At 42.4% G+C, this 24,893-nt stretch overlaps 3 protein-coding genes and 1 pseudogene across 3 annotated transcripts; 3 read left to right on the plus strand and 1 right to left on the minus strand.

The window, feature by feature from the left end:
- Positions 1-12,642, plus strand: LOC138074313 (angiogenin-2-like). The gene is made up of 2 exons (XM_068966409.1): positions 1-125; positions 12,050-12,642. The coding sequence occupies exon 2, from the start codon at positions 12,068-12,070 to the stop codon at positions 12,509-12,511; it is 444 nt and encodes a 147-aa protein (XP_068822510.1). The 5' UTR covers positions 1-125; positions 12,050-12,067; the 3' UTR covers positions 12,512-12,642.
- LOC138074311 (angiogenin-1-like) lies at positions 1-17,349 on the plus strand. Its single transcript, XM_068966408.1, has 2 exons — positions 1-125; positions 16,734-17,349. Exon 2 carries the CDS (start codon positions 16,752-16,754, stop codon positions 17,196-17,198), a length of 447 nt encoding a protein of 148 aa, XP_068822509.1. The 5' UTR covers positions 1-125; positions 16,734-16,751; the 3' UTR covers positions 17,199-17,349.
- Positions 5-22,247, plus strand: RNASE4 (ribonuclease A family member 4). Its single transcript, XM_068966410.1, has 2 exons — positions 5-125; positions 21,017-22,247. The coding sequence occupies exon 2, from the start codon at positions 21,034-21,036 to the stop codon at positions 21,475-21,477; it is 444 nt and encodes a 147-aa protein (XP_068822511.1). The 5' UTR covers positions 5-125; positions 21,017-21,033; the 3' UTR covers positions 21,478-22,247.
- On the minus strand, positions 10,331-11,144 carry LOC138096878 (cytochrome b-c1 complex subunit Rieske, mitochondrial pseudogene; annotated as a pseudogene).
- Positions 22,248-24,893: the final 2,646 nt, after the last annotated feature.

Raw genomic sequence — 24,893 nt, forward strand, 5'->3', positions numbered from 1 at the left:
CGACCCTTCTCCACCTCTCTGCATCTTCTCCCGACTCGACGTCGTCGTTACAGGGAAGAAGCGGGTGAGAAAAACTTCTGTTTCCACCGTCTTGCCCATTTCTGCAGACTTGTTCCGAGGCCGAGGTAGGTTCACACTCCTGCTCCTTCATCTCCTCCTCTCCTCCTTTTTTGGTAGCTTTATCCGGGAATTTGGGCGAGGGAGTCCCTTTTCAGCAGAGACAGTACGGAGTTCTATGGGGAGGCGTTTGCGGCCTGGAGGCGCTGAGGAATGGGAAGGAAGGTAAACGTTCCGTTCTTCTACAGTTAGGGATCCCACTTTCCTGTGCTTAGTCTCTCCGTCGTGTCCGACTCTGCGACCCCCACGGACTGTGACCCACCCCGCTCCTCTGACTGGGATTCTCCAGGCAAGAATACTGGAGTGGGTTGCCATGCCCTCTTCCAGCCCACGTTCCTACTCCGCTGCTTATTTTCTGCAGCTGAGTAGAGCTGCCAGCATGAAATGCCTGTTGCCTAGAACATAGGCTCTAAGCGTGACCGCAGAATTGGTGAACCGAAGGGAAATCCGAGGAGGGCTACACTTCCTCAGGAAAACTGGATGATCGCCAGATTTACGAACCATAACTTGTCAAGTTTTTGCAACCATAACTGACATTTGGGAACTCGTGTTTTCCTTTCCTCCTCTATCTTCTCCCCCTTAACCCACCTTCAGCCTGAGTTGTGAAATTCTTTGAGACACTTCGCCAGCAACCTCTCATCTAAACTTTCTTAGTGGAACCTTGGGATCCTCAACTTTCTTACTCTGTGACAGCACACCAAATGATAACGACACAGGCTTATTTAGGAAGGACAGGAAAAGCGATTTTCAACAGTGTTTGGGGGCCTGGGGAAATCTCAAGTGAGCTGTAGGGGAGCAGAATTTGCCACCCCAAAATGTCTCTTTGGCATATTATTTTAACTTGGTTGTTTTCTAAAAAACAGTAGACAAGGAGAAAACCCTGAAAACCTAGTAGGAGTTACCTTTTTGTAACAAGAAACATTTACATTTATAAGGGAAACCTCCATTTGTAAGAATGTCTCCCTTGCTGTACCCAGAAGAAGATGATGACCAAATCTCTACAAACTCTTGCCAACTGGAGATGGCAAAGACTTAAGTTGCATAACAACCCTACTTGTGTTTATCGTGCTTTTCCTGGTAATTTTCCATAACTGACCCTCCCCACCCTCAACATCCTCTTTTGAGCCAAATTAGTTTGGCTTGGGAAAATCATTCTAGAAAAAGAGGAATGGCTCTGGCTATTGTTAAAAGAGCAGATGTGAGTGTATAAGCAGTCAAAGCTAAGAGGTTTACCCAGTTACTGTTAGAAGCATTTGCCAGCGTGATTCATAAATTAGATGGCTGAGAAAGTGGACCCCAGCAGGCTGGTGAAACCCCTATTTAGATTTTATTGAATCTGTATTTGAGCAAACAGTATCTGTCAGCTATTCTCAGAACACATTGAAATACCTGGGAAAGAGCTGCTGCTGCTGCTAAGTCGCTTCAGTCGTGTCTGACTCTGTGCAACCCCATAGACGGCAGCCCACCAGGCTCCCCCGTCCCTGGGATTCTCCAGGCAAGAATACTGGAGTGGGTTGCCATTTCCTTCTCCAACCGGGAAAGAGCAAATGGGCACAACACCCAGAGTCTGTTGAAAACTGAATGTTTAATGTTTGTTTTTATTTGGAAATATAGGTAGGCCAGTAGGACTTTGTCCCCATTCTCCCTCAGTCAATAGTGTTTTCTACTTCCTGGAGGTAGAAGAGTGATCCTTATTTCCATGTGGGCTTCATCCTCCTCTAACCATTGACTTCTGTTACTAAAGAAGTTTCACACTTATAGACCTAAATATTTTTGTTATGAAGGAATTGATAGATTAATCTCTTTCCTCCATCACCTACTTTTATAATTACCCTTGGGGACAGAACTAAACCTATGTGCTCTGTCTGAAGGGAAAAGTACACTAGCACTAAGTCCATAGAAGGAGAACCCGTGCTTCCTGTGTCTTTGTGCAGGGAAACTATTGGTTTGAAGGAGAGAGTGAAAAACATTTCAAAATAAGGGGATGGCTTTAAGTTCAAGCTGTCAGAACATTTTTTAAATATACGAGCATTTTTTTCAATTGGCAGTGCAATTGCTTCCCATCTATTGAAGGTAAGGTAAGTGAAGTCACTTAGTCGTGTCCGACTCTTTGCGACCCCATGAACTGTAGCCTACCAGGCTCCCCCATCCATGGGATTTTCCAGGCAAGAGTACTGGAGTGGATTGCCATTTCCCTCTCCAGGGGAATCTTGCCAACACAGGGATCGAACCGGGTCTCACACATTCCAGGCAGACGCTTTGCAGTTTGAGCCACCATGGCGCTTCCCATTTGTTGAAGTTACTGACAAAAAGATATAGCATTCATTAATCATAGGTTATGGGTAGTCCTTCAGTATTCAACAGGAATTAGTTCCAGGACTTGCCAAGGAACCTAAACCCGATGCTCAAGCCCCTTATATAAAATAACATAGTATTTGTACTAATACATAATCTGCACACATCCTCCCTATACTTTAAATGATCTCTGCTGCTGCTAAGTCACGTCAGTCGTGTCCGACTCTGTGTGACCCCACAGACGGCAGCTCACCAGGCTCCCCTGTCCCTGGGATTCTCCAGGCAAGAACACTGGAGTGGGTTGCCATTTCCTTCTCCAATGCATGAAAGTGAAAAGTGAAAGTGAAGTCACTAAGTCGTGTCCGAATCTTAGCAACCCTATGGACTGCAGCCTTCCAGGCTCCTCCATCCATGGGATTTTCCAGGCAAGAGTACTGGAGTGGGGTGCCATTGCCTTCTCCTAAATGATTTCTAGATTACTTATAATACTTAATATAAATACTATGTAAACAGTTGCTGGGACACAGTGAATTTAAAATTTTGCTTTTTAGAACTCTCTAGAATTTTTTTTTTCAAATATTTTCAGTCCATAGTTGGTTGAGTCTGAGGATGGGGAACCTGTGGATATGGAAGGTTAACTGTAGCTTCTCACTGTAGGTATTTTGAGTAAGCATTTCAGTTCAGTTGCTCGGTTGTGTCCGACTCTTTGAGACCCCATGGCCTGCAGCACACCAGGCTTCCCTGTCCATCACCAATTCCTGAAGCTTACTCAAACTCATATCCATCGTGTCAGTGATACCATCCAACCATCTCATCCTCTGTCATCCCCTTCTCCTCCTGCCTTCAATCTTTCCAAGATTCAGGGTCTTTTCAAACGAGTCAGTTCTTCCCATCAGGTGGCTAAAGTATTGGAGTTTTAGCTTCAGCATCAGTCCTTCCAAAGAATATTCAAGCCTGATTTCCTTTAGGATGGACTGGTTTGATGTCCTTGCAGTCCAAGGGACCCTCAAGAATCTTCTCCAACACTACAGTTCAAAAGGATCAATTCTTTGGCACTCAACTTTCTTCACAGTCCAACTCTCACATCCATACATGACTACTGGAAAAACCATAGCTTTGACTAGATGGACCTTTGTTGGCAAAGTAATGTCTCTGCTTTTTAATATGCTATCTAGGTTGGTCATAGCTTTTCTACCAAGGAGCAAGCGTCTTTTAATTTCGTGGCTACAGTCACCATCTGCAGTGATTTTGGAGCCCAAAAAAATAAAGTTTCTCACTGCTTCCTTTGTTTCTCCACCTATTTGCTATGAAGTGATGAGACTGGATGCCATATCTTAGTTTTCTGAATATTGAGTTTTAAGCCAGCTTTTTCACTCTCCTCTTTCACTTTCATCAGGAGACTCTTTAGTTCCTCCTCATTTTCTGCTATTAGTTGGTATCTTCTGCATATCTGAGGTTATTGATATATCTCCCAGCAATCTTGATTCCAGCTTGTGCTTCATCAAGCCTGGCATTTCACATGATGTACTCTGCATAGAAGTTAATTAAGCAGGGTGACAATATACAGCCTTGACATACTCCTTTCCTGATTTGGAACCAGTCTGTTGTTCCATGTCCAGTTCTAACTGTTGCTTCTTGACCTGCAAACAGATTTCTCAGGAGGCAGGTCAGATGGTCTGGTATTCCCATCTCTTTCAGAATTTTCCACAGTTTGTTGTGATCCACACAGTCAAAGGATTTGACATAGTCAATAGAGCAGAAGTAGATGTTTTTCTGGAACTCTCTTGCTTTTTCGAGGATCCAGCGGATGTTGGCAATTTGATCTCTGGTTCCTCTGCCTTTTCCAAATCCAGCTTGAACATCTGGAAGTTCACGGTTCACCTTCTGTGAAGCCTGGCTTGGAGAATGTTGAGCATTACTTTGCTAGCCTGTAAGATAAGTGCAATTGTGCAGTAGTTTAAACATTCTTTGGCATTGCCTTTTTTTGGGATTGGAATGAAAACTGACCTTTTCCAGTCCAGTGGCCACTGCTGAGTTTTCCAAATTTGCTGGCATACTGAGCAAGCATTTAGATGCATTTTAATGAAACAGTAAAATTTTCTTTTTATTTCAAAATCTTATTTTCTGTTTTCATCACCTCATTGTACCAAGGTGAAAAGAGAAACAATTAGAATAAAAGTTGCTACTGCTAAGTCACTTCAGTTGTGTCCGACTCTGTGTAACCCCATAGACGACAGCCCACCAGGCTCCGCAGTCCCTGGGATTCTCCAGGCAAGAACACTAGAGTGGGTTGCCATTTCCTCCTCCAGTGCATGAAAGTGAAGTCGCTCAGTCGTGTCCGACTCTTAGCAACCCCATGGACTGCAGCTTACCAGGCTACTCCATCCATGGGATTTGCCAGGCAAGTGTACTGGAGTGGGGTGCCAGAATAAAAGTAATCACTCATTATTCACCAACTCGCTTTTGGCATTGTCAGTTCTATGGACGGATTGCTGCTGCTGCTAAGTTGCATCCAACTCTGTGCGACCCTATGGACTGCACCCTGCTAGGCTCCTCTGTCCATGGGATTCTCCAGGCAAGAGTACTGGAGTGGGTTGCCATTGTCTTCTCCTGCATTGATGGTAGAGTTATTCAATTTTGCAGTGGAAGATTGGACACTCACAGTCATTTGTGGACAGGTAAAGATGAAAGGAAAGAGAAGCCCAGGAATATGATAAGGATATTTCTGAAGGTTAATAGATGGGAGGTTGAGGCCAGGTGCAGGGTGCTAACAGCTGTCACATAACCTTCTCTGGAAGTGCTTTCCCGGTTCTATAAAACCTACTTAGCACCTGTTCATGAGACCAAATTCTGTGGGTAAACAGAAAGTACAGTGGAGCAGCATCCTCCTGAGGGACCCCATCTTCTCTGCAGGCTTCTACAAAGCAGTTTTTGGAGCTGGCCCAAGAAACAACATCTTTGGAATCCAGATATTGCATGGGAACAATGAAACCTCAGTCCTGTCTTGTGCAGGAGTAAGAACCAGGGATGTCAGAAAAAGCCAACTCAGGGACAAAAGGCCACATTTATCAAACTTTGCCTCCTAGAACAAATCTCTAATCCAAATATGGGTTAATAGTTGACCGAATCATGCCCAGGAAAGAGGTGAATGACTCTCACTGTTTGTTCAAAATCGGTGTCCTTGGTCTGTGTGTCACTGTCAGGGTTGGGAATTTTCAGACCTGGTCTCTCTACCCTGTTCATCTGATCACTGTGTGATCAGAACCAGGAGGGACCTCCAGATTCACTTGGCTGGAACCCGTCTCAAGGAACAAATAGCTGGAACCCCTCTGAAGTTGGAGGGAAACTTCCAGATTTTTGTAAGATTCTTCCATCTGGGTCATCCATTGTTTTATTTATTTGTCTGTTTTTTGTTTATATACTATACCCATCCACCCATTTTAATGAAACTATTTTCCCCTATTTTAAAGCCTCTGGGCCCAAGCTCAGAAGAAAATGAATTGGATTCCAAAGTTTAAAATGAAAACAGATTTCTTTGGGGGATGTCCTATATGTAGACAAAGGCAAATTAGTGCCACTGGGAGCAAGTGGAGGGCTAGGACAGATTTCTAAATTGTGATGAAAATCCCCAAAGCCTGGGGAAAGCTGTTTGCTGAAGGGTATCTGGAGCCCCATCTCGCCCCTACCTCCCCAATATAGGTTTTGTATGACGCTGAACAGGAAAAGAAACAGAAAGTATATTTTCAGCTCTTAGTTTTCTTTTCTTAAATATCTATTTACTTATTTGGCTGCACCAGCTGTTAGCTGTGGCACAGGGATCTTCAATCCTTGTTGCAGCATACAGGATCTTTAGCTGTGGCACTGGCACTCTTAGCTGTGGCATGAGGGATCTAGTTCCCTGACCTGGGATCAAGCCCCGGCCCCATGCATGGGAGTGTAGAGCTTTGGCCACTGCATCACCAGGGAAGTCCAATCTCTGTTTACTTGTAAACTTCCCTGCTAACTTCTTTAAGAAAATTTTGGAGGCTTTCCCTAGCAATCTAAGCAGGCCTATGCTATGTTTTCACTGCCAAAGGCATGGGTTCAATTCCTTGTCAGGGAACTAGGATCCCACAAGCTGTGTGGTACAGCAAAAAAGGAAGAAAGAAAGTTTTGGGTGCTCTTTGAAAGAGAAGTGGAACACATCCCAAGATCAAAAAAGGTGCACTGGCCATAATTACTCATGATCAAAGGTTGGGGTAATTATCTGGTACATGAAGTTTGATGGCTCCCTTGAATACAAAATATTGCCTGTTGGAGAGGACAAGAATGTTAATTTTTATAAAGACCAAGGGATTGGTTTGAGACACAGGATAAAAATCTAAAGAACATTTGAAATAAATTCCACTGCTAATTACGTGCTTGGGTCTAGAAGGATCTATGTAAATGAGTCTGACTATCATTGACCAAATGTGAGGCTCTATACCATTTGCCTAGGCAGATTCACTTCTGCCACAAACATTCTGTCTCTTATTTGTTTTTTTCCCAATTCCATTTTACCTCTCGTTTCCAGAAGTTTAGAATTGCAAACATGTGAGACTTGAAAACAATGTGTGAAGTGGGGGAGCAGATGTTAGACAGAGGTGGCCATAGTGTGTTTGTTGGGGTTTTGTTTCTGGATGTCTCAGGGAGTCAAAATTACAATCAGTCTAAGCAAACTTCAGCTGAATTGTTACAGGATGAATTTTGCAAATTTTGTATATCAGAAATAAAGATATTCCTTTACCTCCCCAGACTGGAACATGAAGGCCTTCAACCTCCCAACAAACAAGTACCTTTTTAGGGTGCCAAGCCCTGAGGTAAGGTCAGCACCTTAACTAGAGGTGAAGAGGCCTGGGCTTATACCCTGAGCCTTAAGGGAAGATACATACCAGTGAGACTGGGCTCACATCTTCCTATCATCTCTTTCTTTCAGCTGATGGCTGTGCTACCAACTAAATCCATACAAACTTATCTTTACAATTCCATGGTCACTGGACATTTGCTGTGAAACTAGAAACATTACCTGATGCCTTAATGAGAACCACGGAATTTCAGACTTTTACAGTGAGCAACTCTCATTTTATAGATAAGCAAATTTAGGTTTGGAGAGGAAAATGAAATCAGTCATTAAAAAAAATATATATTGCAGGTGTGCTGTGAGGCATGTTGTATGACTCAAAGTGGGTAATATGCTCTCTGCCGTTGTAGATTATGCGCCAATAGGAAACACTTATTCTGGAGGAGGGCATGGCAACCTACTCCAGTATTCTTGCCGAAATAATGCTGTGGACAGAAGATCCTGGTGGGCTGCAGTCCACGCGGTCACAGAGAGTCGGTAACGACTGAGTGGTGATGCAAGAAACATTTATAAGTGAATAGGTAATTGTTTGCTTAAGATCCCATGAATAATGGTTTGGGAATGGCAGGCATGAAACCTGATGACAGCTAAATCTTTATTTATTTGTGATATCCTGAGCTTTGTGACTTTTGCTTTGACACTCGTATCTAGTGAGGCGTCCTTGGTCTTAATATCTAAGGCATAGACTGTTTGGACAGAGACTGTGGCCAGGCCTGCCAGCTCACACCCTCTTCTGTGATCAGCAATATTCTCTGTACAATACTGATTCTGCCTACAGGGACCCACTGTTACCGCCAAGCAAGGGAGACAACATTCCTATCCATCACTGCCACCTAATGACTCTTTCAGGTACTACCAGCTCAGGTTCTACTAAATTTTTGAACTCTGGGATTCTGATCTCTGTTCACAGTGAAGGATACTTCCAACCTTGACAGCCTACCATTCTACAACTCCTTTTGACATTAAAAGGCAATATTTGTCCATTGCAGAGTAGAAGACTTAACTGATTACAATTCAAGAAAAGTGTCTTCCAAAAAAGTAGAAAAAGAAAACACACCCAGGGGACTGAAACACCCTGTAAAGGTAAAGAGCTTGGTGCGTGGGGAGCAGGCAGCCCAGCGGCTGTGGCGGAGCAGTGGCCCTGTAGGACGGCGTGTCATTCTTTTAGGCGTGACTCTCCCAGCCGTCTACCACTTTCTTGTTAACCTCCTTAAAATACTTTTGCTGATTCTATTACAAATGATACTCTTATGTGCCTAATGGAAACCATTTCAGAGGCTATTTCTATCTTTCAGTATTGAGGAATGACCAAAGAATCTTAGGGTATAATTTGGTAATTCTTTGGTAGTATACAAAATTTGTCTATAGATAAGATAAAACAGACAAAGGTGGATCAATGCCAGATGCTGATTAGAAAGAGAGATCATTTCGCTCAACCTTCCCATGTAGGCTAACATGCCTTCCTATGTAACCAGCGGAACCTTGAATCCTTTTGTCTTCCTAGACTCACAGTTGTGCTCCCAGGACTGTTTAGCATCACTACAGGTTTGGTGTTATAATTGGTGGTCTCTTTAAGGGCTATAAAATTATTTAACATGAAAATATGTTTATTGAATTACACATAAGAAAAGCACAATATTAAAATGATTTAATATCCATGACTCTATACTATTTATTTTTAAGTTTAGGATTCATAAAGATTATAGTACAGTTAAAAATAAATTGAAGGTCAACTCTTTGTCCCATTTAAGAATTTCTCAGCGTGTGTGATAATTGCCAAGAAATCATAGCCAATTATAAAATGAATGCGTTACTCATGGAAAAAACAATTTGAAAAACAAAAATTATAAAAATCAGTTTGCAATTTACAGGGGAAAGTTATTTTTGTTGTTGGACGTGAGGGCATTCACATATATTTGGTGAGATGTGGAGCAGAACGATGGTGGTTTATAAAAAGGCCCTGTTTGTCACATTTGTTTTGAAAGAACTGAAGGTAGAGCAGAAACTACCTGTTACAAACAACAAATATCTTTCAGTTCTCACGTTTCAGAAGACATAAAGTCTTAGTGACTTGTAAGAAATTTGTGATCTAATTTATTATATTCTATCCAGTGTTCTTGCCTGCAGAATCCCAGGGACGGTGGAGCCTGGTGGGCTGCCGTCTGTGGGGTCGCACAGCGTCGGACACGACTGAAGCACTTAGCAGCAGCAGCAGCATGCCTATTTAATTCTATTTTTAATTATCTGTCATTGAGTTAAAATTGTGCCCCAGAAAGAAACACAGTATTTGCTCTCTGGGTGTGTTGAGTGTCTGTGACACACCATTCCTAAAATGTTTGAGTTTTACATTTTGGGTTGACTGTTCTTGAGAGGTGATAGCAGCTTTCTTCTTTTGAAGAAGATATTAAGAAATCAATACAGGAAATTATAAAGCCTTTGATTTGATGAAGAGATCTATTCTGTATTTTGTTTGCTTGTTTTACCACATGGTAATACCATTTGCCTATGGTGTATCAGCGTAGGTATGTACTCAGGGAAACTGAAAAATATCCTCTGAGAATAATCCTATTTGTTCCCAGTGCAAGAAGCTCGTAAGAATAAGCTTGAGTTCCTCTTCCTGCAGTCCTCTGTAAGAGCTAGAGGATGAAGCAAGTGTCTTTTAATTTCATGGCTGCAGTCACTGTCTGCAGTGATTTTGGAGTTCAAAAAAATTAAAATCTGTCACTTACTTCCACATTTTCCCCTTCTATTTGGCGTAAAGTGATGACCAGATGCTATGATCTTAGTCTTTTTAACATTGAGGGTTTTTTTTGTTTGTTTGTTTTTTTAGCATAACAATGTTTAATGGTGGCTTTTTTAGGTAAATGCTTGAAAGTATTCAACATTAAATTCAATTTACTTTACATGTTTGCAAACACATTATTAGCAATTCTTAAATATTTCAAATCAACTAATTCAAAGCACAGAAGGCTTGTTCTCAAGTAACTCTTCTGAGGTGACATGAAGACTGAAAGAAGCCTTTAACTTGAGTCCAGGTCTCTAACCAACAATCACCATATCATCGCTGGTGAATTCATATGAGGGAACTTCAAGGTTGAGAGGTGCAGGCCCCTTCCTGATCCTGCCGGACGCATCATAGTGTGACCCATGGCAAGGGCAGTAATAACCACCAAAATCTCCTGCATTTGGCAATGGGTACACAACCAAGATGAGTGCAAACACCTATCAAGATAACCCATTCAGGCTTCTTTACTCATTCTAAGTCATGCTGTGGGTCCCTCAACTGGGACACTTCAACTGCAGCTTCCTGGTCAATTTCCTTCTTGGTTCGATGGCGCACGAACAGGGGTTTGCCTCTCCATTTGAAAGCCATGTTCTTCCCCTCTGGAATATCGGATAACTTGATTTCAATTTTCGACATGGCCAACACATCGGCAGAAGCACTCATGCTGGAAACAAACTGAGAGACGACATTCTTGGCAGCATATGCAACACCCACAGTAGTTATTGCAGTTATCAAACAGGAAAAACCTTTCCGAGCCTCACTGCTCTCTTTTGAAGACTTTGTACTATCTAACACTTCAGGGCGACGATAGTTAGAGAAGTCAGGCACTTTGATGTCTGTATGGGAATAACGAACAGAAGCAGGGACATTGAGGCCCACGGAAGCGACCAAAGGCCAGCCCATGGCCTGGCCTCTGAGAGACTCCCGGCACAGGATGGAGAGCTTCAAGTCCAGCACAGGCGACTCCGAGGTGGCGGGCACCGCGGCCTGTACCAGGGGCCGCAGCGCGCCCGCCACCCCGCAGGACGTGGCTGATAGGACGGGCGCGAATGGGCCCGAGCCTAACATTGAGTTTTAAGCTAGCTTTTTCACGTTCAATAAGAGGCTCTGTAGTTCCCCTTCACTTTCTGTCATTAGAGTGTTATGGTCTCTGGTTCATCTGCTTCTTTGAAACCCAGCTTGTACATCTGGAAGTTCTAGGATCACATTCTGCTGAAGCCTAGCTTGAAAGATTTTGAGCATAACTTGCTAGAATGTGAAATGAGCACAACTGTATGGTAGTTTGTATAATAATTCCACCTTTGGCCATGAACCACCTATTTCTTGGGGAATTAGGTCTGCTTCCCTTCACCTCAGCACCTCAGGGTGCAGCTGCTCTCCTCACAGTCAACTGATGGATTGATCTGAGTGCCTGGGATCTGTCTTCAACAATCCTCTGATCGCCCCTTCCCTGGGATTTGAGGTTCCATAGAAGTCCCTCTCCTTCATAGCTTTCAGCATCTATCTTACTGTCTCATCTCAGTAAACTGGTGCTCCCATCCCCTCCCCATGGATGATACATCCCGTATTAGAAAGGCACTTGGTGTGTCTTAGTGGTCTTTGTCTTCCAGGGTATCCAGTAGGGACTTATATAGTGTTTGTTATTAAATTAGCTAATAACTGAATTAAAGAGTGTGAATGGATTTTGTAATGTTACAGCTGATAGAAAGGTACATTTTCAGTGATCCTCAGGGATAGAAAAGATCAGCTGAGGCTGGAGTTGTGTTCAGAAGACTTTTAAATGGATTTTTCAAAGGAATCAATAGCCAAAACAGAGGAAACTAACGAGAAAAGGAAAAGAATGTCACTAAGCAGTGATGAAGGATACCTGACTCATCATACCTTGTCGGAGAGAAAAGTCCTTGCCCTTTTAGCCTAATTTGGCGATGCTGTTCTGTTCCCTTCCCTACTTAATCTCCTTTTGCCCTTTGCAGGAACCTTTTTTGGAAGACATGGTCATGGTCTTGAGCCCCCTGTTTTTGGTTTTCATGCTGTATCTGGGCCTCAGCCCACAAACCCTGGCCCAAAACGATCGGTACAAGGAATTTCTAAAGAAGCACTATGATCCTACACCAAACGGCCACGATGACAGATACTGTGATACCATGATGAGGAGACGAAACATGACTACACCCTGCAAAGACATCAACACCTTTGTTCATGGCAACAGTGATGACATTAGGGCCGTCTGTGATGATAGAAATGGAGAACCTTACAGAGACGGTCTTAGAAGAAGCAGGTCTGCCTTCCAGATCACCACCTGCACACACAGAGGAGGGTCCACCCGGCCTCCATGCCGGTATAGAGCCTTCACAGCACGCAGAATCATTGTTATTCGCTGTGAACGTGGCTTTCCCGTCCACCTGGAGAAGACCATTCTCCCTCCAAGACCATAGTCCAGAGCTGGCTCTGCTCTCTCTTCCTTGCATTTCCCCCTCGCATTATGGCAACATGCATTGCTAGGAATCCAGAACAGGAGCTGCTGATCTTTTCTTTCATGCTTTACAATATGCTTCATAAATAAAAAGTCTCTGAAATCAGCAAGAATCAGTCTTCTCACTGATCCCTGGTCTATTGATCTTCCCCCATGTTCTCTATTCAGCTCCCCTCTGAGAGGGTTGGATGGGAGAGCAATGCCTTTTCCCTTATCAGTCATTTCCATCTCAGGTAACAGGGGGCAGACTTTTCCTTTCTGTGAAGGTTGGGATGTTAAATTGATTGCTGGAAAATTTTTTCAAGAAAATAGAGAAAACACACCCAGGAGACTGAAAAGTGCAACGTAAGCTTAAATCAAATCCCTTATGATTACACAATAGAAGTAACAAATAAATTCAAAGGATTAGTTCTGGTAGACACAGAATTAGATCTGGTAGACAGAGTGCCTGAAGAGCTATGGACAGAGGTTCGTAACATTTTACAGGACATAAAGACCAAAGCCATCCCAAAGAAAAAGAAATGCAAGAAGGCAAAATGGTTGTCTGAGGAGGCCTTACAAATTGCTGAGAAAAGAAGAGAAGCGAAAGGCAAAGGAGAAAAGGAAAGAGATACCTATCTGAATACAGATCTCCAAAGAATAGCAAGGAGAGATAAGAAAGCCTTCCTGAGTGAACAATGCAAAGGAATAGAGGAAAACAATAAAATGGGAAAGACTACAGATCTCTTCAAGAAAATTAGAGATACCAAGGAAACATTTCATGCAAAGATGGACACAATAAAGGACAGAAATGGTATGGACCTAACAGAAGCAGAAGAGATTAATAAGAGGTGGCAAGAATATACAGAAGAACTGTACAAAAAAAGGTCTTCATGACCCAGATAACCACGATGGAGTGAGCACTCACCTAGAGCCAAACATCCTAGAATGTGAAGTCAAGCGGGCCTTAGGGAGCATCACTACGAACAAAGCTAGCGGAGGTGATGGAATTCCAGCTGAGCTTCTTCAAATCCTAAAAGATGATGTTATAAAAGTACTGCACACATTATGCCAGCAAATTTGGAAAACTCAGCAGTGGCCACAGGACAGGAAAAGGTCAGTTTTCATTCTCCAATGTCAAAGAAGGGCAGTTCCAAAGAATGTTCAAACTACCATACAATTGGGCTCATTTCACATGCTAGCAAGGTAATGCTCAAAATCTTTCAAGCTAGCCTTCAACAGTACATGAATTGAGAACTTCCAGATGTACAAGCTGGATTTAGAAAAGGCAGAGAAACCAGAGATCAAATTGTCAGCATCCACTGGATCATAGAAAAAGCAAGGAAATTTCAGAAAAACATCTACTTCTGCTTCATTGACTACACCAAAGCCTTTGACTGTGTGGACCACAATAAACTGTGGAAAATTCTGAAAGAGATGGGAATACCAGACTACCTTACCTGCCTCCTGAGAAACCTGTATGCAGGCCAAGAAGCAACAGTCAGAACCAGACATGGAACAATGGACTGGTTCAAAATTGGGAAAGGAGTATGTCAAGGCTGTATATTGACACCCTGCTTATTTAACTTCTATGCAGAGTACATCATGTGAAATGCAGGGCTGGAGGAAACACAAGCGGAATCAAGATTGCTGGGAGAAATAACAACAACCTCAGATATGCAGATGATACCACTTTAATGGCAGAAAGCGAAGAGAAACTAAAACACCTCTTGATGAAGGTGAAAAAGGAGAGTGAAAAAGCTGGCTTAAAACTCAACATTCAGAAAACTGAGATCATGGCCTCTGGTCCCATCAGTTCATGGCAAATAGATGGAGAAAAAATGGAAACAGTGACAGACTTTATTTACTTGGGCTCAAAATCACTGTGTGTGATGACAGCAGCCATGAAATTAAAACACACTTTCTCCTTAAAAGAAAAGCTATGACAAACCTAGATAGCATATTAAAAAGCAGAGATATCACATTGCTGAAAAAGGTCTGTATAGTCAAAGCTATGGTTTTTCCAGCAGTCATGTATGGATGTGAGCTCGGGACCATAAAGAAGGCTGAGCACCAGTGAACTGATGCTTTTGAACTGTGGTGTTGGAGAAGACTCTTGAGAGTCCCTTGGATTGCAAGGAGATTGAAGGCAGGAGGAGAAGGAGACAACAGAAGACGAGACAGTTGGATGGCATCACCAACTCAGTGAACATGAATATGAGCAAGCTCCAGGAGATGGTAAAGGACAGGGAAGCCTGGCATGCTGCAGTCCATGGGGCTGCAAAGAGTTAGACATGACTGAGTGACTGAACAGCGATTAAACAGACAAGGTAGATCAGTGTCAGATGCTGATTAGAAAGCTCACCCTATGACGTGCCTTGCCATGTAAGCAGCAGAATCCCGAATCCTTTTGTCTTTCTAGATCTACAGTGGTACTCCCAGGATTGTTTAGCATCACTACAGGTTTAGTGTTACAACTCGTGGCCTCTTTTAGGGCTACAAAAATATTTACTATGAAAATATGTTTATGGATTACAACAAGAGAAGCACAGTATAAAAATTAATAATTCAATATCCATGACACTATACCACTTCTATTTAAGTTTAGGATTCATAAAGATTATAGCGCATTTAAAAATAAATTGAAGATCAGATTTTTATCCCAGTCTAAGAATTTCCAGCATGTGTGGTGATTGATGAGAAAACATAGCCAATTATAAACTGGATGAGTTACTCATTGGAAAACAATTTGAAAAACCAAGTTATAAAAATCAGTTTCCAATTAACATTGGAAAGTTCTTTTTATTGTTAGACATGAGGACATTCACATATCTTTGGTAAAATGTGAAGTAGGACCATGGTGGTTTTTTAAAAAGGCCCTATTCTTTCAATTTTCCTCCAAAGAACTGATGGTATAGTCAGAAACTACCTGCTATAAACAATAGGCACCTTGCAATGCTCCAGTTCTCAACTTTCAGAAGAAATAAAATCTTAGTGGCTCATAAGAAGCTTGTTTTCTATTTTGATATAAATTATGCCTGTCTGATTCTATTTTTAATTTTCTATCATTGAGTTAAAATCATGTCCCAGCCGGAAGCACAGTATTTACTCTCTGGCTGTGCTGAGTGTCTGTGCCACACCATTCTCGGGATGTGTGAGCTTTACAGTTTTAGTTGACTGCTCCTGAGTGATGATGGCAGCTCTCCCTTCTTTTGAAGAAGATGTTAAGAAACCAATACAGCAAATTATAAAGGCTTTTATTGAATGAAAAGGTATGAAGTGTTTTGTTGTTTATTTGTTTAACCACATGATAATACCATTTGCCTGTTGTGTAACTGTCCACATAGGCCTTCAGGGAAAATATTCTCTGAGAATAATCCAAACTGTTCCCAGTGCAAGAAGCTCTCAAGAGTAAGCTTGAATTCCTCTTCTGCCAGTTCTCTGTAACAGCTGACCCCAGACCCACTCCCAAGTATGACACAGATTCTTCCATACTTGTCCCTGTTCTTTCTAAACAGTAATAACTCCACATTTGGCCATGAAACACTTACTTCTTGGGGAATCAGTTCTTCTACTTCTGCTTCCATTCACTACCTGGTGAAACTGCTTTCACTGCTCTCCTCACAATCAACTGATGGATTGACTTGCCCTGGGATCCATCGTCAACAATCCTCTCTGATCGCCCTTCCCTGGGCTCAAGGTTCCCTGAAAGTCCCTCACCTTCATAGCTCTCAGCGTATATCTTATTGTCTCATCTTTGTATATTGGTGCTCTGATCCCTTCCCTCTGGCTGATCTCCCCGTGGGTGCTGCACCCTGTTTTAGGGAGGCACTTGGTATGTCTTAACGGTCTTTGTGTTCCAGGACCTAGCACGGTGTCTGGTACCCAGTCAATAAATGAATTAAATGTGAATGGATTTTTTTAATGTTACCACTGATAGAAATGTAAATTTTCAGTGATCTTCAGGGATAGGAAACAGTGTTTGCATTTGGAAGTTGTGTTCAGGAAACTTTTAAATTGACTTTCCAAAGAAATCGATTGACAAGACAGGTGAGACCACTGAGGAAAGGAAAAGAAAAAGATGCACCTAGTGACAGAGGATGCCTGATTCATGGCACCCCATCATAAAAACAAATCCCTGTCCTTTTAGCCTAGTTTGGCAATGCTCTTCCGTGCCCTACTGCATCTCTCTTTGCCCTTGGCAGGAGCCTTTGTTGGAAGAGATGGTGATGGTCCTGAGCCCCCTGTTTTTGGTCTTCATGCTGGGTTTGGGTCTGACCCCACTGGCCCTGGCTCAAGATGACAACAGATACATACACTTCCTGGACCAGCACTATGATCGTAGTCCAAAGCGCCGGGATCACATATACTGTGAAACGATGATGGAGAAACGACACCTGATCAAACCCTGCAAAGACATCAACACCTTTATTCATGGCAACAAGAATGACATCAAGGCCATCTGTGACGACAGGAATGGACAACCTTACAGAGGCGATCTCAGAATAAGCAAGTCTGCATTCCAGGTCACCGTCTGCAGGCATAAAGGAGGTTCCTCCTGGTATCCATGCCGGTACAGAGCCGCAGCAGACTACAGAGTCATTGTTATCGGCTGTGAAAATGGCTTGCCCGTCCACTTTGATGAGTCCTTTATCGCTCCACGCCAGTAGTCCAGAGCTGGCTCTGCTCTTCCTTCCTTGCATTTTCCCCTTACGCTGCAGCAACGTTCATTGATAAGAATCCAGAAAATGAGCTGCTGATCTTTTCAGCTTTACAATATGCTTCATAAATAAAAAGTCTCTCAAATCAGTAAGAATCAAAGTCTTCTCACTGATTCTCGGTCTATTGATCTTTCTGCATTTCCTCTGTTCACCTGAGAGAGTTGGATGGTAGAGCAATGCCTCTTCCCTTATCAGTCAGCTCCTTTTCAGGCATTCAGGGGATGGAATTTACCTTTCTGTGAAGGGGTGTGTGTGTTAGTCATCCGGTCATATTCCATTCTTTGGGATCCTGTGAACTATAGCCCACCAGTCTCCTTTGTCCATGAAATTTTCCAGGCAAGAATACTGGAGTGGGTTGCCGTTTCCTTCTCCAGGGGATCTTCCCAATCCAGGAATTGAACCCACACCTCTTGTGTCTTCTGCATTGGCAGGCAGATTCTTTACACTGCACCACCTGGGAAGCCCTTTGGGACTAAATACCAATAGATTAAGTACATTTTCTTTCCCTCTCTCTCTCTCACACACAGATGCACATATTTGAAATCCTGCATAAATAACAAAACCCATTCAGGGTAGCCACCTCTTCCCTTAAGCAGGAAGAAATTTGATACTGCTTTGAATGGAACACTCCCAGGATATTCTTATGGTTGTTTCATACAAAGATCAAAAAATTGATTACTACATTATTTTCTCTTTAATCTTTTCCTTTATCAACTGATGCCTGGCAACTCTGAGGTCTTGGGGAGGTCATAGAAAAATTCCAAGCTTATCCTTTTTTCTTCAATTTGATATGATTTCAAGAAGTAAATGGCAACCCACTCTGGTACTCTTGCCTTGAAAATCCCATGGATGTAAAAGCCTGGTAGGCTACAGTCCATGGAGTCACAAAGAGTTGGACATGACTGAGCCACTTCACTTCACTTCACTTCAAGTAAATACAAGTTAAGTTAACAGACAGTCTTTGTAAAATATACTAATTAATCTATGAGTTTGGTGTTACCTAATTTCATCAACAGATGCCTGGATATCTTACTTAGAGAGTAGTTAATAAACTACAATTATGCATCATTATTTTTGCCTTCTTATGAATGACTATCATGGTCACGGTATTCGCCGTGGTGGCCTCCCCTGATGCCTGCATGTCCTGAAACGGACCAAAAGCTCTGTTTCCTCAACACCTGGGTTAGAGGCCAGTGTCCTGGTACTGCACAGAGCCCTCACAGAAAGTATTCAATTTCTGGAGGAAGGGATGGAAGAGTAGGTCATGGTTTCATCTATTTCAAAATTGAAAACATTGTCATTTCTCTCCAAAGTAGGGAGAAGAATTTTCCACAACTCTTTTGTAAAATTTGTCTTACTATTATAAAGTAAAAAAAAAGCCGTTAGGAAGCAAGAAATTTCCAGTGCTTAGTAGACTGCTAGAACTCTTTCTCAGGTTCTCCAACCAGTACCATCTGTTGAGGTAAAGGGGGCTTCCAAGCAGACTCTTGCCCACTTATGGTCTTTTTTTATTTTAACTTTATTTTGCTTACAATACTGTCCACTTATGGTCTTGATTGTTGTTGTTGTTTAGTCGCTAAGTGGTGTTCGACTTTTCTGCAACCCCATGGACTATAGCCTTCCAGGCTTCTCTGTCCATAGGATTTCTGGGGAATCCTATGAATTCTGGAAGAATTCTGGAATGCATAGCCATTTCCTTCTCCAGGGGATCTACCCCACCCAGGGACTGAACCAGCATCTCCTGCATTATAGGCGGATTCTTTACCACTGAGCCACCAGGGAAATGCTATGGTCTCGATGGGGAAGGTCAAAGGCTTGGACCATTACTACGTTGATCACATCACAGTTGTGAAAACTCACATCTCCAGGGACTTCCCTGGTGGTCCAGTGGTTAATAGATTCACCTTGCAATGCAACGGATGGGGATTTGATCCTTGATCAGGTAACTAAGATCCCACGTGGCCCAGAGCATCTAAAGCCCACAAGCCACAGCTACTGAGCAGTGGGCTCTGGAACTGCACCACAACTACAGCTAAATAAATAAATAAATAAATAAATTTTTTAAACCTCACATCTCCAAGCATCTGCTTAGAGCATTATTATCGCGTACTCAGCCCTGGTGTTAGAACAAATGACACTTTCCAAGGAAATCATGTGGTAATGAGACAGGGCGCTTCTCCACTTGCTGATGGAGCTAGCAGCTGAGTAGCCAGCCCTTCCTAGTATTTTTTGCTCTTGATCTCCTGTTCTCTCACAACCAAAAAGCTATTTAGAATGAAGTGTTAATCACAGGCAAGTCATTTTATCTTAGGTCAATCATTTGTGAAATTGAAATCCTATTCCACTATGTTTTGCTGACTTTGCAAGGATAAGAGAAAAAGAACTCAAAATTGTCCAGTCCTTTGAAAAAGGGTGACATGCAAGGAAGAAAATTCCATGCACTTTGGAGAGGAAACATTTGTGTAGGTACACAGCATAAATCCTAGTAGCTGAGATATTTCAGCTGCAAAAAAGCCTTCAAATGTCTTGGGAATATAGGTTCTCTACAGTATAAGAGGGAGGATGTCTATATATGTGCAATTCAGTGTAGTTGTTATTTTAGCAGAATGAAGAGAACAAAGGAAACCAAGAAAAAATGGAAATGCTAAAAATAATCATTGCTGACCCCTACTGAACACTTAGCATAGGCTAGGCATTATGATAAGCACTTTACATTGATTTTATCATTCCTTCTTCACAACATTCTTAGAGGTAGGTATTACCTTTATGCTTATTTTACTTTTGAGGAAATATACTGCAGAGGTTAAGTAATTTTCTCAAGGTCATACAGTTAATGTGGCAGAACTAGGTCCTTGGGACCACTGTATCAAAAGAAGTTCTTACTGAGATCGTCGTGTTCAGTGGAGAAAGACTTTGGGGCAAGCTCTAACCAAAAAGTGTGTGTTGGAAGGATTTGGAGATCATTTTATTTTCTGTTGTAGGTAGAACTTTGAGAGGCACCCATTGATGTGTACATCGAACTCTGTTCGTAGTATTTTCCCTTGTCTTACTAAGTCAGTTGGTTACCATGACTGAGGCCATCCATGCTCTTGTTTGAAAAGTAAAATCTTCTCTGTAGCTAGTCGTGTCGCTAAACCATGTTGTTGGTCACAAAGAAGCAGAATGAGAGAAAGGAGACAGAATTCTGCACAATTAGTTTTGGGACAGACACGCAAAGTACATTGTGGTGATGAAGCTCTTACCCAAGTGCTAAGTGTATCTTCAGAAGTTGTATCCAGTGGTCCTGGGGTGAGGAGTAAATCGAGCATCATTTCTTCCTGCCACCCTGCTTCCCACAACTCCTTCAGTTCCCTCTCCTCCTAACTCCATATCGCGTATCTGCAGCAGCAGACACAGCAATGTGACATAGAGCTTTGGGTCTTTCTGTGCACAGGCAAAACGTGGTTGTGAACTAAGAAGGTGGCATTTAAACGAATGATAGTTATGTTTAATCCTGATCATTATTGTTAAGGGTAGGCTCTAGGTGGAATAAGATGCAAGTCCTTCATCAGCATTATAATCACACACAATGTGATCCACCATCATGAAGCAGCATCTTTGAAAACAAAGGACAGTAGTAACCGTATGTATCAAATTAGGAACTCAGCTGGGTCTAACCCTTAGAAAAATGGCCTGTCTGTTGCTCCAAAAATTGTCCTTGCTGCTTTGGGTTTGCTCACTTCCTATTGAATCTGGGATGATTTTTCTTGCCCCTTGGTCTTCTCTAGGCATCTCCAAGGCAGTGATGGCTCTCCAGAGGACCCAGGCCTTTCTTCTGCTCTTGCTGCTGACCCTGCTGGGGCTGGGGCTGGTACAGCCCTCCTATGGCCAGGATCGCATGTACCAACGATTCCTGAGGCAACACGTGGACCCTGATACAACAGGAGGCAATGACGGCTACTGCAACTTGATGATGCAAAGACGGAAGATGACTTCACATCAGTGCAAGCGTTTCAACACTTTCATTCATGAAGATCTTTGGAACATCCGTAGTATCTGCAGCACCACCAACATTCAGTGCAAGAATGGCCAGATGAACTGCCATGAGGGTGTAGTGAAGGTCACAGACTGCAGGGAGACCGGAAGTTCCAGGGCTCCCAACTGCAGATACCGGGCCAAGGCCAGCACCAGACGTGTTGTCATTGCCTGTGAGGGTAACCCGGAAGTGCCTGTGCACTTTGACAAATAGATACCACTCAACAGGGGTTATGGCCCAGCAGCTGGCCCTTAACTTACTCCTTAAATCGTAATGAGTAAGCATTTGAGCTGTCCCAGGCCAGCTCCCCTGATTCTTTTTTTCTTCTTTATACACATTGCATGACAGAGAAAGATGAGACACAAACTTATAATGAATCTAGGCTCTTCTGTAATATGCTTTCTTTTATAATATTGGTCAGCTTTGCTATCTTTGATCTTATCATCTGAAATTTAGTGATTACATAGCACTTCAAAAATTTCAAGGTCCTTTCATCTAGGCTATCTCATTCTAATACCATGGCACCCTTGGGATGCTGGTCCTAGTGATACAGTATACAAAAGCTCAAAGTTAAGGGATTTGCTAAGACCAAAAAGTTAGTAGAAAAGCTAAGACAAAAGTCTAGTTTAACTAGCTACTCATCCAGTGCTTTTCCCACTTCAGCACAAAGAGTTTTGTGTTAATACATGGTGTTAATACATGGCTTTTGTTATTTCTAAAAGTCAGCTCTTAGGAGAAGCATTAAAAAGTTGGAAATATATACTTGCAACGTGAGAGCTCTATCTGTATTATGTGGCAAACTAGCTGTATTTGAATCTAATAAGATCAAGAAATGATACAAGGCATTTTCTTTTCCCCTTCCCAAACTTTTGAGTCACCCTAGTAAGTCAGAGTATTAAAACATACTAGATCATTAAGACTCCTTCACTCTTCCTGATTGAAAGATTTTTCATATGTTCCTTATAATAAAGAAAATAAAATAATTTCAATTCCAGATATTTAAGACTATGTTCTTGTGTGTGCAATTATTTTTCCTCCTATCCTCTTTTAATTCTTCTCTAGTTTACAAACATGCACATACTTTAATATCTTCATAAACTCTGGGCAAGACTAAAGCCCATCATATTAGTGACCGTGACACAGAAAGCTTTGTTTCATCTGCTTCAGAGAGAATGATTCCTCTTAAGGTAATTCTCACGCATTCTCCCTTTGAATATTTAGAAACAATTGGGGAACAGAGATGTATAAAGACATTAGCTACTAAAGAAGGAGAGAGAGAGAGAGAGAGTGTGTGTGTGTGTGTGTGTGTGTGTGTGTGTGTGTGTGAAAGGACTGAACTGAAAGCATTTGAATTGTAGCTGACATATATTGTTTATATTTCAGATGTACAACTTTATTTGGTTTACATATATATCCTGAGATGATCACTATAATCAAGTTAACATATTTACCACTTCACATGGTTACCCTTTCATGTGTGTGTGTGTGTGTGTGTGTGTGTGTGTGTGTGTGGTGAGAATCCATAGGATTTACTCTGTTAGCACATTTTATGTATACACTGCTATATTGCCCACCTGTTTGAAAAACTAGGGGTTCAGAAGAGTCCTTCATAAGACATGCTGCTTTGGCATGTGGGTTATTTTGAGCTTCCCTGGTGGCTCAGACTGTAAAGCGTCTGCCTGTAATGCAGGAGACCTGGGTTTCAATCCCTGGGTCAGGAAGATCCCCTGAAGAAGGAAATGGCAACCCACTCCAGTACTCTTGCCTGGAAAATCCCATGGACGGAGGAGCCTGGTAGGCTACAGTCCATGAGGTCGCAAAGAGTCGGACACGACTGAGCAACTTCACTTTCATTCACTTTATTTTGAGCTAACGGTAGTGAAGCAACTGCAAACTGAAGAGAAGCTGCTGCTGGTGCTGCTAAGTTGCGTCAGTCGTGTCCGACTTGTGCGACCCCATAGACGACAGCCCACCAAGCTCCCCCGTCCCTGGGATTCTCCAGGCAAGAACAATGGAGTGGGTTGCCATTTCCTTCTCCAGTGCATGAAAGTGAAAAGTGAAAGTGAAGTCGCTCAGTCACATCTGACTCTTAGCGACCCCATGGACTGCAGCCCACCAGGCTCCTCTGTCCATGGGATTTTCCAGGCAAGAGTACTGGAGTGGGTTGCCATTGCCTTCTCTGGAAGAGAAACTACTGCCCCTCATTTAACTTCTTAGAATAATTTAATTTGGGATTTTTCCCAGAAAAAGAGCTATTAGAAGACATAAAATGGGTCTTTCGTAGTTTGCAGTATCACACATGAGCCCTTGTAGTGTCTCCCTCCAGCTCCTACACTCCTTGAGCCACTGCTTGATTTAGGGCATCAGTGCTGGGAACTCTCGAAATGAATGGGAACATGATGGCCATTTTATCTTTTCTTAGAATCATCTCTCAAGTCCTCCATACCCAGGTGCCCAGAATTCTTGCCTTTTTACTCCCCCTCTTCATTCACCCAAAGAACTAGAGAGTAGTTGGATTTACAATGTTCCCTGAGACAACCCCTATCCAATCTATTGGTGCCCAATTCCCCATTATTCGGGGAATAATGAGCTAGGGCTTAAATTGCACCAGGGTTTCTGTAAATACCAGCATGTTCCCATCTAACCCTGATGACTTATTTCCTATCTGAAGAGAAGAAACAAGGGGATTCCCTGGTAGTCCGGTGGTTGGGATTCTGAGCTTTCATTGCTGGGAGGATGGGTTAGATCCTTGGTGGAGGAATTGGGATCCTGCAAGTCAACCCTCCTTGGAAGAAAAGTTATGACTAACCTAGACAGCATATTAAAAAGCAGAGACATTACTTTGCAAACAAAGGTCCGTCTAGTCAAAGCTATGGTTTTTCTAGTAGTCATGTATGGATGTGAGAGTTGGACTATAAAGAAAGCTGAGCACTGAAGAATTGATGCTTTTAAACTGTGGTGTTGGAGAAGACTCTTGAGAGTCCCTTGGACCACAAGGTGATCCAACCAGTCCATCCTAGAGGAAATCAGTCCTGAATATTCATTGGAAGAACTGATGCTGAAGCTGAAACTCCAATACTTTGGCCACCTGATGTGAAGAACTGACTCATTTGAAAAGAACCTGATGCTGGGGAAGATTGAAGGCAGAAGGAAAAGGGGATGACAGAGGATGAGATGGTTGGGTGGCATCACCAACTCAATGGACATGAGTTTGAGTAAACTCTGGGAGTTGTTGATGGACAGGAAAGCCTCATGTGCTACAGTCCATGGGGTCGCAAAGAATCAGACATGACTGAACAACTGAACTGAACTGAACTGAACTGAAGTCAACCCACATGGCCAAAAAGAGAGAAGAAAGAAGATGGCATTGCTACTAACAAGTTTTGAAGATGAGTTCTGGATATAACTAAATATTTTAACTCTAGGACAAGAAAAATCATTTTTCCTCTACCTTCTATGTTCCGTCTGTGTTCCCTCTGTAATAAAAAATAAATTAACAAGGGCAAGTGTTGCCCTAAGACAATCAGACCACCAGGCTTTTTTCCAGAAAAAAAAAAAAAGTTTATTGGGGATCAGCAAAGAATTGCAAGTTTGGGTAAGCAACCATGGTAAGCCACATGCAAATCCTC

Source organism: Capricornis sumatraensis, chromosome 2, assembly GCF_032405125.1.
Source record: "Capricornis sumatraensis isolate serow.1 chromosome 2, serow.2, whole genome shotgun sequence".
Lineage (NCBI taxonomy): Eukaryota > Metazoa > Chordata > Mammalia > Artiodactyla > Bovidae > Capricornis > Capricornis sumatraensis.